Below are 15,893 nucleotides of genomic sequence, written 5' to 3'. Positions count from 1 at the left end.
TAAACCACCTATGCTCCTTGTGAGACCCCTCTTTCAAAGTCACTGAGATCTCTTCTTCTAGCCATGGTAGCCAAAGTACTGGGCAACTGGATATTTTTATACATGACCCTAAGTGTCTGTGTGGAAGCACCTGCTTTCATAATACTTTGTATCCCTCATTTACTCAACTGTTTCCTTTATTTTAGCAGTTACCTGTATGCTAATAACACAGAGGGGAAGTCTTTATTTTMTATTTTTTTATTTTGAATCAAATTCATTATTTGAATTTTTTATTATCATATTAAATGATCTGAAACAGGTGCACAGAATGGTAGTATGTTGTGTTGCTGCATTCACGTGCAAAGACCACCTGGTTGCTATTCGATTGTAATTATTTTAATCCAGATTTACTGAATCATCTTATTGAAGAGTTGATACTGCACTGTACCACTGTTTACTGACCACAACCTTACTTTGGTGAAGTCAACCAATGGGGACGCCTGTTCCATTCATTCTATTTCTATGGATTTCATTCTAAGCGATTGCCAAAATCTGATCAGATTACTTTTGAAGAACTGGGCCCTGGACAACATGCATTTTCAGGATTGGATAATTGGTTGATGCTCCCTTGTAATTTTGTTTATTGCGGTTCTGGACATAGTATAATTAACAGTGAACTGTTTATTTCACTGGTGGTAGAATTGAGAGGCTGTTGATTGGTCTGTTGATTTATTGCAAGGCGGAGCAAACAAACACAACAATGTATGAATGAAATGGTCCATTATACACTTCCATATACAGCGGTGTCTGTCACACTTGTGTACTTTTAGTCAATTTATCACCTTGTATCACAGAATACACACTCTTAAATGTGTGTGCTATGTGGGAGCACTCCTCTTTAATTGTTAAGGCAGACAGGACCATTTCAGATCAGAAAGAATGGGATTTAATTAAATCCTAGAAAATTGCAAGATTGTGAAACTTTTAGGACTAATCCCATAGTAATTACTGAAGTCGTCACAGCTTAAAAGTATTTGTCCATGCAGTATTAGTTATGCTTCCTCAACTGGACAGTGAAAGGTTCATTGTTTTCATTGTTACACATCCCAATGACCCAGTCCCCCATAGAAAAGCAGATAGTTCTTCACAGTGATGTTGAAAGTGTGAGCTCAATCTCAGATCCAATGCATTTAGTGTGGCTCTCTGTTTGACCGAACAGCCTGGATAGGGGCGAGAGGGTAAAGGGAGTGAGAGCTAGGCCCTAGGGTCGACTCCTCAATGTGCCTGGGATGCTCTACTTAAAGATCTTTAAATAGGGTTCTCCACTAGGATGCGATAGCCCCAGTGACGTACAGTATATCTGCACTTTCGGAGGTATCATGGGATGTGCTTTACCTGAGCATCATGGGAAACTGAGCTAGATTGTGGACAGCAGGCCATTACAGTATATCTCAAGCAGATGAATCTGTATGTCCCAGCAAAGCTACCGTAGGAAGAATAATACCATGCAACAAGAGGCCATTAAAACGGCTACGCTTACTAAGTTACTGTATATTGGGATAAATGTTTGCAAATGTCAACATCTATCTTAATAACCAACATTGCATTTACAATGTGAACTGACTTGTCATATGAACCCTGGCCATCGCAGCTTGTCCAGTTCAGTTGATTGGCCTTAATCAGCACAATTCAGTCCTGTGGCCCGGGAAAGGGATTGATTGTGACAGTGGACTGAGCGGAGAAGGCTGTAGCTGTTGCGAGCGGTTGCTAAATGATCTCCAGTGGATGTGGAGGCTCAAACGGAGGCTAAASGGGGATGCTGAATGCTCCCCTATCTGCAGCTCATTACCCACCTCTCCATTCCCAGGAGGCTTGGCTCCGGTTCATTCTGAGCGCTCTCCTGCCAGGAGGAGGTTGATTACAACCATTTTTCTCGATGAGGCTTTCTCTCTCTCGCCCACGCTTATACCCCTCTCCTCTCTCCCTTTTTACCTCGCAGCCACCACAGGCAATTCATTTGTTGATTTAGCTTTGTATCAGTCACATAGATAAGAATGCTCGGAGAAAAGTGGGTTGTGAATGACAGAGCAGAATGTTTACTCGCTAAGAGGCTAACAGAAAGCAGCCAGGCATGATGAAAAMACTAAAATGATGAATCATACATCAGCATCTAGTCCAACAACAGAACACAAGTATAGAAATCAACCCAGATTAGGCTCTTTGAAATGAGATTGCAGTAGTGTGCAGTCGAGCGGGTAGACAGATGGGAGTGATGTACTGTATGTAGCCAAGGTGGCATTGTATGGGTGTCTGTGAGGGAAACATGCTTATGCGTTTCTCTGCCAGGGCTCCACATACTCCAAACCCAGATGGGCAAAGATATCCTCCTCTGAAGTTGCCGGTAGGAATAGTTTCTGGAGAAAGAACAAAGACAAAATTGATGGTTGGATTCAGAAACATTGTAGACATAAAATATACACTACATGTCCAAATGTATGTGGACACCCCTTCAAATTAGTGGATTTGGCTATTTCAGCAACACCCGTTTCACACCCGTGCACACATCCATGCAATCTCCATAGACAAACATTGTCAGTAAAATGGCTCAGTGACTTTCAACGTGGCAACGTCATAGGATGCCACCTTTCCAACAAGTCAGTTCATCAAATTTCTGCCCTGGTCAACTGTAAGTGCTGTTAATGTGAAGTAGAAACGTATAGGAGCAACAACGGCTCATCCGCAAAGTAGTAGGCCACACAAGCTCACAGAACGGGACCGCCGAGTGCAACACTCACTACCGAGTTCGAAACTGCATTTGAAAGCAACATCAGCACAATAACTGTTCGTCGGGAGCTTCATAAAATGGGTTTCCATGGCCTAGCAGTTGGCTGGAGTGGCTCTCTGCCATTGGACTCTGGAGCAGTGGAAACGCATTCTCTGGAGTTTTGAATCACGCTTCATCACCTTGCAGTCCTACGGACTAATCTGGGTTTGGCGGATGCCAGGAGAACGCTACCTGCCCTAATGCATAGTGCCAACTGTAATGTTTGGTGGAGGAAGAATAATGGTCTGGGGCTGTTTTTCATGGTTTGGGCTAGGCCCATTAGTTCCAGTGATGGGAAATCTTAACGCTACAGCATACAATGACATTCTAGATTATTCTGTGCTTCCAATTTTGTGGCAACAGTTTGGGGAAGGCCCTTTCCTGTTTCATCATGACAATGCCCCTGTGTACAAAGCGAGGTCCATACAGAAATGGTTTGTCGAGATTGGTGTGGAATAACTTGACTGGCCTGCACAGTGCCCTGACCTCAACTCCATCGAACACCTTTGGAATTATTTGGAACGCTGACTGCGAGCCAGGCCTAATCGCCCAACACCAGTGCCCGACCTCACTAATGCTCTTGTGGTTGAATGCTGCGGGGACTTGCTTCCAATCTTCCAACATTTAGTGGAAAGCCTTCCCAGAAAAGTGGAGACTGTTATAGCAGCAAAGGGGGGACCAACTTCATATTAATGCCCATGATTTTGGAATGAGATGTTCAACGAGCAGATGTCTTCATGTACTGTAGTCTGCAACATCACAAACACATAAATAGACTGTGAGAGTTGACATGGCTTGACGGCAAGAGGCCACGCACGCACTGAAAACATCTCAACGGTCAAACCATAGAAGCACAAGTATGATTAGATCAGAAACTCAAGATGAGATCATTATATCAATGAGTCATCATGGTCAGTTACTAGACTTTTCTCTTCTGACTCACAACAGTACCCCTTGAACCAAAGAAAACACAGTTGCTATGATTTGATGAAAATCTAACCTATCAAGATGTGCATTAACTCATATAAAGTAGAATGGAGGCCATCATTCTTATGGCCAACATTTGCTACTGAACAGTAAATGTGCCAACTCTGACCATAGCGTGAACACCCAGATTTATATCCGGCTACCTGCGTCCTCCTCAGAGTCATAAAAAAAAACTCTGACCTTGCTCTAAGTAACGCTATGTTTCAGTGGTGAGCCTGACTCACCTTGTGAGTGTGAGAGGCCCAGTGAAAAGCTTTAACCCTGACACATTCTGCCTTGAAGTGCTAAACGAGACCTGGCACACAGAAATGGGAAGAGATGAAAAAGTGTGGCCTTTCCTGCCAGCTAACGGCAGATGATAACCAAGCATAACTGGTAGGAGAGAGTGAAAAGCACTTCTAGGCATATATCCCGCCATGCCAACTCGTTATTTACAATGCAAATGACAAGGGGGATGTTAGAGGCCCTAAGTGAATGCTGGGTAAAAGCAGTCAGGCCAGCCACGGTCCAGTCTGTTTAAACACCCTTTCAGTCTTCATTTGACTTCTCTCTCTGTTGATAAAAATCTATCTTACAAACAGTCAAGGCTTGAATCTTGATCCTCTCAATTTGATTATGACCTGACTCTCAGCAAATGCAGCCATGCCCGCAAGGCACACACACACATGCGCACACACATACAAAACATATAGAAAACAAAGACTTTACCCAACAATGCAACACAAAAAAATAGTAACACAAGAAGAATAAAATAAAATACACAAGAATGGAGCTACATACAGGGAGTACCAGTACCAGATCAACATGCAAAGGTACGAGGTATTTTAGGTGGGTATGTACATGAAGGCAGGTTAAAGTGACTAAGCATCAGGATAGATAGAGTAAAATGAAAAACAGAGTAGCAGCAGCAAATGATGAGTGTAAAAGTGTGTGTGAGTGTGCATGCGTGTGTGTGTTATGTGTGTTTGTGTTGTGTTGTATTGGTCTGCGTGTGGGGTGGTGTATGTGTGTGGGTTCTGTGTGGGAATGTCAATATGGGACTCACCAACTGGATTTTGTCTTATGTAGCAAAATTTGAAATTGTGTTTTTTACATTGGATAAAAGAAGAGACTCAGAGCTAAAAAATTGCATTTCATACACTGCATTTTTGAGGAACAATGGGAAAGTAATTCTGCTTTTGAAAGTTGATAAACTTGTAAACTCACTTTTGAGAAAATGGCTTTGAATGTTTTGGTATCTAGTGAAGAGCTCTTCTTTGTCCTTTGTCTACACCCATTCAGCATCGTTCACACCCTCTTAAGCTTTAGCCCCACCCATTTCGTTTCGCTCTCGGAGCATTCAGAGCACACTAGACGCTCTGGCCGATGATTTGTTTACCTCATGAAAACAGCCTAATCAGCACTGCTGTCAACAATTTCATTACGTTTGTTTTTTTGCCGATGTTTACTGACACCGGCCATATTCAAAGGGTGTTGTACACTTTAGCTTAAGACATGAAGCTAGCTAGCAAGGTAAACAACGTGTAAGGTCACACACGTCACATAACGTTAGCTAACGAGCCAGCCAGCTAAATAGCAAAGCAAATGGCTCTGGGATACGAATAATTACATCATGCACGTTAGCTAGGGTGCCAGCCAGCTAACGTTAGCTAGTTAGCTAACATTACACTTTATCTTAAGACATGTAGCTAGCTAGCTAGGTAAACAATTAACCTAGCAAGGTAAACAATGTGTAAGATCACACACATCACGTAACGTTAGCTAACGAGTCAGCGAGCTATCATTACTACCCTGCATGAATCTGCTGGGAGCTAACCAACCAGGTTCAATGTTAGCTAGCTAACATTAGGCTCTAACTAGCAAAGCAAATGGTTCTGGGATACGAATAATAACGTCATACACGTAGCGTTAGCTAGAGAGCCAGACAGCTAACATTAGCTAGCTAGCTAGCTAACAGATTACCAACACAGACTGATCAGCTCAAATAGACAGAAGCCTTCTATATGGCAGACGAAGCCCGAACTCTCGGCATGTCCACCCCACTCAGTACCTCAGCCAATCATGGCTAGTGGGAAGGTTGCTGACTTTTTCTGTGGCTTAAACAAAAAGGCTAACAATTTTATTCGTATTTAAAYATGGCATACAAGTTTGTTATTAAGGCACAGGAAGGTTCACATGTTCCAGAAGGCATTTCAAGCCAAAAAAAACATGTTTTGATAAAAAATGTAACATTTTTCAAATGGCTCTCCTGTGAAGTCGTGACTTGCGACATACGCCTAGTTTCCTGAAACGGGTCACATATAGTGTGTGTGATTGAGTGTGTAAATGGTTTGTGTATACAGTTGAAGTTGGAAGTTTACATACACCTTAGCCAGATACATTTAAACTCAGTTTTTCACAATTCCTGACATTAGATCCTAGTAAAAATTCCCCGTCTTAGGTCAGTTAGGATCACCACTTTATTTTAAGAATGTGAAATGTCAGAATAATAATAGAGAGAATGATTTGTTTCAGATATGATTTTTTTCATCACATTCCCAGTGGGTCAGAAATTTACATACACTCAAATAGTATTTGGTAGCATTGCCCTTTGAATTGTTTAACTTGGGTCAAACGTTTAGTAGCCTTCCACAAGCTTCCCATCATAAGTTGGGTGAATTTTGGCCCATTCCTCCTGACAGAGCTGGTGTAACTGAGTCAGGTATGTAGGACTCCTTGCTCACACACGCTTTTTCAGTTCTGCCCATAAATGTTCTATAGGATTGAGGTCAGGGCTTTGTGATGGCCACTCCAATACCTTGACTTTGTTGTCCTTAAGCCAACTTTGGAAGTATGCTTGGGGTCATTTGGAAGACCAATTTATGACCAAGATTTAACTTCCTGACTGATGTCTTGAGATGTTGCTTCAATATATCCACATAATTTTCCTGCCTCATGATGCCATCTATTTTGTGAAGTGCACCAGTCCCTCCTGCAGCAAAGCACCCCCACAACATGATGCTGCCACCCCCGTGCTTCACGGTTGGGATGGTGTTCTTCGGCTTGCAAGCCCCTTTTGTCTTCCCAACGTAACGATGGTCATTACTGCCAAAAAGTTTTAATTTAGTTTCATCAGACCAGAGGACATTTCTCCAAAAAGTTCAATCTTTATCCCCATGTGCAGTTGCAAACCGTAGTCTGGCTTTTTATGGCGGTTTTGGAGCAGTGGCTTCTTCCTTGCTGAGCGTTATTTCAGGTTATGTCGATATAGGACTCGTTTTACGGTGGATATAGATACTTTTGTACCTGTTTCCTCCAGCATCTTCACAAGGTCCTATGCTGTTGTTCTGGGATTGATTCGCACTTTTCGCACCAAGGTATGTTCATCTCTAGGAGACAGAATGCGTCTCCTTCCTGAGCGGTATGATGGCTGCGTGGTCCCATGGTGTTCATACTTGCTTACTATTGTTTGTACAGATGAACGTGGTTGTCACGATCCTCTTCCTGGAAATGACTGGACGTGTTCATGATATTTTATTAAATCAGAAAACTAAAACAAAAATAACAAAGAGAAAAACGAACAGTTCTGTAAGGATACTAAACTATACAGAAAACAACTACCCACAAACCCAGGTGGGAAAAAGGCTGCCTAAGTATGATTCCCAATCAGAGACAACGATAGACAGCTGCCCTCTGATTGAGAACCACACCCGGCCAAACACAAAGAAATAAAAACATAGAAATAAAGAAACTAGAATGCCCACCCTAGTCACACCCTGGCCTAACCAACATAGAGAATAAAAGCCTCTCTATGGCCAGGGCGTGACAGTGGTACCTTCAGGCGTTTGGAAATTGCTCCCAAGGATGGACCAGACTTCTGGAGGTCTAAAATGTTTTTCCTAAGGTCTTGGCTGATGTCTTTTGATTTTCCCATGATGTCAAGCAAAGAGGCACTGAGTTTGTAGGTAGGCCTTGAAATACATCCACAGGTACACCTCCAATTGACTCAAATTATGTCAATTAGCCTATCAGAAGCTTCTAAAGCCATGACATCATTTTCTGGAATTTTCCAAGCTGTTTAAAGGCAGTCAACTTAGTGTATGTAAACTTCTGACCCACTGGAATTGTGATACAGTGAATTATAAGTGAAATGATCTGTCTGTAAACAATTGTTGGAAAAATTACTTGTGTCATGCACAAAGTAGATGTCCTAATTGACTTGCCAAAACTATTGTTGGTTAACACGAAATTTGTGGAGTGGTTGAAAAACGAGTTTTAATGAAGTGTATGTAAACTTCCGACTTCAACTGTATATATTCTAACAAGCGTGCGTAGGGTCAGTGGAAGATAGAGTTACAGCATTAAAACCTTTCCACAGAGATGAGTGCTACTGGCTCTATTCTTCCCAACTCCATAGTTCCAGAGCAGACTTCAGGAAGCAAATAAGTCAAAATACACACAGTGACGGGGAAACTGGTGGTTACATATAAGAGCTTTGGACAGTCAGTTCTAAAGTTGATTTAGCTCATAGTTCAGGCATCCYTAACAAGATGCATGCTAGCAGTTCAAAAGGCTCCACAGAAAGCTATGGTAAGGTCCAGCTAACAAAGGAAACAGTACAGACAAGGATCAGCTCCAACTACTGACCAATTTATCCATGGTCCTCGATCAAGTCGAAGCCTGGTCTGTGAAATGTGAGCTCTGACCAATCCCCTCTGGGGATAACATTGCTTTACTTACTGGCCACCTGAAAGCTTTGACCAAGAACAAATTGTTGCTCTTCTGAGACTTGACGTAAACCCTTTTACTCCAATAAGGAGCATATGTCATGCACAAATGATCCTACCTTCCATGTATTACAATAAGTACTACTTTATTCTGCCATAACACAACTATAGTAAGCACTCCACTTCCAACAGAGTAAGTGTAGCAGTACCAGCTCAGGCCAGAGGGCAGAGGAGCTGGAGTTTGCGTTCCAGCATTTCAGTGTCCTTGCCTTCATTAATGAGCAGCTAATCAGCTGTGTATTTTTTCTGTCCACTACGTAATTACAGATCTCATGGATGTGAACACAGACATCAGGCCCTCTAAACACCTGCCCCAGCTCTGCTCTATGTCACTGCCTCCCTGCCATGACACACAGCCTGATGGATGGGCCTGATGAAAATGGTTGGCTGCCACTCAAGAGGATGGGCCTGATGGAAATGGAAATGCTTGGCTGCCACTCAAAAAGCCATGCCCATCCACACGGACACGCACACACACACACACACACACACACACACACACCACACACACACACACACACACACACACACACACACACACACACACACACACACACACACACACACACACACACACACACACACACACCTCTACACAATTGGGAAAAAACACACTACAAACACACCTGGTCAAACACTTTCAAACCCACCCCACAACCTCCCTCAGCATCACTGGTTCTGGTGATGAAAGCCTCCTGGACCATAGCCCAGAGAAGAGCAGCTGCATCCGGGTGGATAGCCAAACTTAAACTTGTCTGGACTTCGCTTCAATGCTAAAGAATAATATACAGCCTTGACCTGTAGGAGTCAGTGGGGGCCCAATTAGGAGAGCCAGAGGGTCCACCAACACCAGGAGGAAGTTCAGAAAAGAAAGTGTTTATTTGCCCTGTCTTGTTTTGTCTTTGGTTTTTCCCTTTGCATATGTATTTCATGTTCTTATTTTCACCGCTTTAACATAGCACTTATTTGTGTAGCATGGAATCCCTCAATCCCTTTATCACTTGGCGTGATTTGACATAAATGTATTGATCCAGTTGCATGATTTATTATGATAATTTTCTACTTGATTACCCTCAGCACTTAATCAGCCCTCGTCTTCGTCTTATTGTCGTCTTCCTCTCGTTGAACTGTCGCAGGTGACCCCTCTGAGCTATCAACCTCCATTGATCCCTCAGGGTAAATAACCACCCCGTGTTCCCCCACCCTCTCCAGACTGACTTGCAATATGCGGACAGAGCAGGACGTTGCAATAGGCACATGCAACCCAAGGTTTGATACCAGCACAAACAGAAACCCTCTTAAACCTAAACCTAACCCCTAAGCCTAAAATTTGCTCTTTTTAAAAATGTATTTTTTACTTGTGGTGACCGACGACACTTCTGGTACCCACAAGAATAGTAAAACCAAACACACACACACGCACACTGKACACACATACTGCAACAGACCTGCTGGCTTGTGGGTCCTTAGACACAGGGATATGCAAACGGTTGAATAATATGCAAATCCACTCACAAAAAGACAACTAATAGGAACATGTAAATTTACAAAGGCTACACAAATACGACAGACACACACAACAGGTGGCATGTCGGAGAGTAGGCTACTTTATGTTTTATTGTAATCTCAGTGTTGATATTCATCATCTAGAGTATAATACATTGGCAGAGATAAGTATGTCTGAAGGYCATGGCAATTCAGGACTGTTGTGTTTGTGTTCCTCTGTTGGACAGGAAGCGATGCATTTTATGTATTGAAAGGAAAATAAGTATTTTGGAAAAAGTCACCTTTTCAAAATCAACCATTTACATTTGACACCCCTAAAAAGGTTTCCCCAGGACTGAAGAACATATTGTTTCAGTAAAGAAGACACACATTCACCTATAGCTTACTGTATCATATTTCTACTGTCCCCGTCATACTATTCCTGTGGGTCTCTCCATTAGAAATCTATAGATACTGTATCAAACCACATCAAGGCTATTACATAAGGCATACCAGCCTGGGCCACAGCCTTCCTCCCTCCCTTTGTTTAGATTGTTTTCTCCTTACTGTCACCACCTTGAACCAGGTTGTTATTGCCTAGAGATTGATGAATCGAAAATATTTGGATTGTCTCTAAATTAATCTATCTTTATTGCAGCTTACAGGAAAGGGCTGACAGTGGCGGAAAAGAGGGAGTCGATTTGGGCCTCTGCTGTCCTGCTGAAAAGATCCGCCCACGATCAGAACACACACACACGCAAGCGCACACCCCCAGCCTTCTTCGGGCACCCTAGAGCAACAGAATAGCACCACAGAGAGAGGAGACAACTCAGACACCTAACTAATCAACCCAGCAATTAGTGTTAGCATCATAAACCACTCTGAACCATAAAAAGGCTATTGAGCTGAATGTGGTTTTCATTACCTAACTCTCTCAGCCTGCTAATCAGCCCAAATGCACTGGGCAGTAAGGGAAAACAGTGCCAGATAATCAACCTTTTAATCATACACACAGAATTAGTTTATTTGGCCACCATGGTTTCATACGTTTTGGTTTTCATTTGTGTTTATGTAGCCACATAAACATCCAGTAAATGACCGTTGTTTGTTCATGAGTGTCCAAATGTAATGATCAGAGGAAGATAAAGGCATTACATCTCATTGCCTATTAAGTAATAATGCTCTATTTCTGTCCRCTGTAACACGTTCCTTCCGCCCTCAGTCATAAGGCCGACATAACACATGACTGTCATATGACTAACGTAAGCCCAAATCACATGGAGTGACGTTCGTCAACGGCGTGAATTTGCGTGTGCAAGACTATTGTCTTCAAACAGGCAGCCTATTTGTCAGATCAACCATAACCTATACAGACTAATATTTTTTTTACCGTTCAACTTTAGCAAGGTAGGGGAAAATCATAAAAATTCCTCTAATTTCCTTTCTACAAATGCCCCACTCAATCTCTAGACCAGATTGATTCATTTGAACCAAGGCACTCAATAACCATGCACTCTGTTTGAACTTTATTAATCAATCGTCTGTAATCAAAAACGGCGATACTGTCAAGAAATTCCATTGACAACGTAACATGTATGGATTTGAACCAGGGCTCCCGAYTGGCGTAGCGATCTAAGGCACTGCATCTCAGTGCTAGACGCATCACTACAGACACCCTGTTTTGAATCCAGGCTGTATCACATCCGGCAGTGATTGGGAGTCCCATAGTGCGGTGTAACGTCTGGGGTGTAGTGGGGAAGAAGTCAGGTGCAGGAAGCAGCGAGTTATGAGTAGCGTACTTTTATTTCCATCACTATAGTGAACAGACGCCGCCCAAAACACGGGGACTTAAACAGTCCAGCAAAAACCCAAAACACACGGACAACCGTGACATACAGCCGTGTACAAACATGTACATCGAAAACAATCCCGCACAACCAGCAGGCGGGCCCGCTGGTAAATAAAGCCCTACCAATCACCTAAACTACACACAGGTGCAACCAATAAACATAAAAGGGGAAAACAGGATCAGTGGCAGCTAGTAGGTCGGTGACCACAACCGCCACCCAAACAGGAAGGGGAACCACCTTCAGCAGGAGTCGTGACAGGCGGGGCACAATTGGCCCAGCATTTTCTGGATTTGGCCGGCGTAGGCCATCACTGTAAATAAGAATTTATTCTTAACTGACTTGCCAAGTTAAATAAAGGTTAAATAAAATAACATTTAAATAAATACATGTGTATATATATATTTCTGTATCACAACCCAGTTGAATGTTGTTGCATTCTAGTATTGATACACATTTTTTATTAAAGCACTATCCTATACATAATATTGGCTTGCAGTTAAACTTATCATCACTAAATAGACACTTCGTAACAAAATAAAATAATTCCAGAGGTAACAATGCACAAAAGTWATTTTTCTATGCATAAACATGAGCAAAATAAACTTGCTATCACGTTTCAGGTAAGACCCAAATGCAGACTGTGTTGAAGTAACAATGTTTATTACAGCAACAGGGGCAGGCAAACGACAGGTCAAGGCAGGCGGGAGTCGATAATCCAGAGTAGTGGCAAAGGCACAGGACGGCAAGCAGGCTCAGGGTCAGGGGCAGGCAGAGTGGTCAGGCAGGCSGGCTCAGAGTCAGGACGGGCAAAGGTCATAACCAGGAGAGCGAGAAAAAGAGAGACTGGGGAAAAGCAGGAGCTGAGACAAAACGCTGAKTGACTTGACCAACAAGACGAACTGGCAACAGACAAACAGAGAACACAGGTATAAGTACCCAGGGGATAATGGGGGAGATGGGCGACACCTGGAGGAGGGTGGAGACAAGCACAAGGACAGGTGAAACAGACCGGGGCGTGACACTTGCTGCCTAATTGAACGCGCTATACGCTCAAGACGCCGTTGATGCTCGGGGCCCTTCCCTTTTCCCTGATTCACTCCCATGCATTCTATTTCCCGTGTTAGAACGCTGGTTGACACGTGAATAAAAAAAAAATCTACCTGTATGATTTGGGCTATAGACAACAGATGTCAGTATGAGATGAAAACGGCACCTCAAGTCTGTATCACACCCCTTGCATCGTGGATTATWTCCATAGAACGCCACAGCCGTTCCTTGATTATACCTGACTTATATGACACTGTCAAGTTGGAGAGTTTCAGAGTTCCCTCCTACAGTAAATCCATATTGTCAATTGGTATTGTTGATTAGGCTTTATTTTCCAATGTATTCCAATGCAGTAACAATAGAATGCTGAAGTTAGGAAATATCCATGAAGTTCTAGGAAGTATTCTAAACTGCTGCAGTGTTATGAAGTTCCCGGCTAACTAATGAGCCTTTTGCCCGGCTCTCTCTTGTACGGACCCAACCAGAACGCTCCTTTAATGATAACAATAAATTAAGTTTCTCTGCTCTACTGAAGCCTGTAAATAATTAATTGGTTTCTTCAAAAGGGGATGTTTTTTTGCATGACCAATTTACTTCTTCCTGCATTGTGATCCAATGCTGCTGTATCAGCACTAGGGGGATTCTGATGAATGAAAAAAGCATCTGCAAAATATGAGCTATTTTGAAGTTGTTGTTTTTTTAACTGTGTTTTCATCTGATAACGAGATAAGATATGTAACTGATTTGAATGTGTATGGCTATTGTATTGGAACTGTTCATGTCGCAGTAACAAAATATTAAGCTAGTGGGCAGGCTACCTTTAACTCTCTCATACACACACATACGGTCATTGTTGCCTCTAGTTTTTTACTGTGGTCACAGTAAATGGTCATGCCATGGTTGCAGGAATAGCACACAATAGCAGGAAATAGGAGCTACGGATGGATGGCGCCTGTGTCACCGCAAGGGCCATGTCAATTCATGTTATATGACAGGCAGATAGATCCAACATCAGAGCCAGAGTGAAAACCTCTGCAATTCACTTTCATCAATAATGGAGCAAGATCCGTCTCTGGAGTTAGCCCGAGCGACGACACCGCACTCCTATCGTTACCCCCTTCCTTCCCCTGTCTCTTTCATCCTCCCCCTCCTATTCTCTTCTGAAATCTTCTGAGTTCGGAACTAATTTCTTTTCTTTATGATTCCATAAGAATAGATTGTAGGTTGTGGATTCAAGGATAATAGCTTGGCATTGAATTCCATTTTTGACAGAAAAACATTGACAGATCTATAAATACCACTCGTTTTCTCTCCCAGGAAAGACTGGTAATGGGCCTTGTGTGGGAGGAAGGGAGGATGGGAAGGGAGGGGGGAGGTGAGGAAATAAGGGACGATGGTGAGAGAAACTTTGGCATTATTCACATGGTATTATTCACCCTCGTGTGGGGACTGTTTTAATCAATGTTTTTTCCCCCTATCTGTCTCTCCCTCTGTCTCGCTCTGTCTTATGTCTCTGTTCTCTCTTTTCTCTAACAAGGTTTCTTGACCTCTCCATCCATAGCTCAATCTCAGTTGCATTGCTTCCCTCAAAGGCATTGACCTTCAGAATAATTCATTTTGACTAACATACACTGGAACACCTGCTCTTTCCCTGACATAGACTGACCAAGTGAATCCAGGTGAAAGCTATGATCCCTTATTAATGTCACCTGTTAAATCCACTTCAATCAGTGTAGATGAAGGGCAGGAGACAGGTTATAGGATTGTTAAGCCTTGAGACAATAGAGACATGGATTGTGAATGTGTACCATTCAGAAAGTGAAGGGGCAAGACAAAATATTTAAGTGCCTTTTGAAAGGGGTATGGTAGATGGTGCCAGGCGTACTGGTTTGAGTGTGTCAAGAACTGCAACGCTGCTGGGTTTTACACGGTCAACAGTTTCCCTTGTGTATCAAGAATGGCCCACCACCCAAAGGACATCCAGCCAAGTTGACACAACTCTGGAAAGCATTGGAGTCAACATGGGCCAGCATCCCCGTGGAACGCTTTCGACACCTTGTAGAGTCCATGCCCTGGCGAATTGAGGTTGTTCTGAGGTTAAAAGGGGGTGCAACTCAATAATAGGAAGGTGTTCCTAATGCTTTGCACACTCAGTGTAAGGTCCCTCGATAGAATATGATCACACAACATACATTGCTTAGCGTGGCCTTACCAGGAACCATCTGTACAGATCTGGAAGTTAAATATCAACTCAATAAGTTAATGGTTTAATAAAGTTCCATGTATAACATTATCCATTTATTATTATTGTTATAACATATTTAACATGGACACTGTATACCTGTGGCTTCTGATCTTTCAGTAAAAGTGAAATCTCAACCCAGATAAAACATACAGTCATACACGCACGCACACATACCACTTCCTGATAACTCAGTGCTGCCAGCATCATCACCCCCACCTGCCTTCAGCACTATGCCCACACGGAGACTCAGTAGTCTCCGTAATCTACCACCACAGGCCAACAGTTCAACACCCCGCTCCTGTCACTCTCTCATTGCACGCCATCAATTTCCCTGTAGCTCTCTCTCCCTGACTCTCCCCTATCACTCCTATTACACCGGCCTTAATTGTGTCCCTGACCTCCATGGAAAATGACCCAATCACACGGCAATTGTAGCCTGAAATGAGAGTCCATATTTGCATTGTTCCCCTGTCACTGGGGATGGGATTTCTTTGGTGGATGGAGAGAAAAGGCTCCATGTTCAAGGAGAGGGAGATTGAGAGGCATTGTGAAGGGTTGGCTTTGAAGAGATCTCTGTGTAAAAAGCATGACAATCTCCTCACAATGGACATTGGCAGACTATATATAGTCATGGAAAATTTGAGTCCAAACGCTGGCTCGAGTTTTTATATGCTTTCATTGAGTTTGCTTACAGTAACTTTATTTACATT

General features: G+C 42.8%; 1 protein-coding gene across 1 annotated transcript in view; it reads right to left on the bottom strand.

The window, feature by feature from the left end:
* Nucleotides 1-304: 304 nt before the first annotated feature.
* LOC111951684 (DNA nucleotidylexotransferase-like) overlaps nt 305-15,893 on the bottom strand; it is a 146,713-nt gene continuing 131,124 nt past the window's right edge. The window contains exon 11 of the mRNA XM_070434881.1: nt 305-2,393. Within this exon, the coding sequence (XP_070290982.1) occupies nt 2,307-2,393 (87 nt within the window). The 3' untranslated portion in view covers nt 305-2,306. The remainder of the gene's footprint in view (nt 2,394-15,893) is intronic.

Source organism: Salvelinus sp. IW2-2015, linkage group LG25 (assembly GCF_002910315.2).
Source record: "Salvelinus sp. IW2-2015 linkage group LG25, ASM291031v2, whole genome shotgun sequence".
Classification (NCBI taxonomy): domain Eukaryota; kingdom Metazoa; phylum Chordata; class Actinopteri; order Salmoniformes; family Salmonidae; genus Salvelinus; species Salvelinus sp. IW2-2015.
Note: the sequence above shows the minus strand (reverse complement) of the source record. Positions and strands in the feature narration are given on the sequence as shown.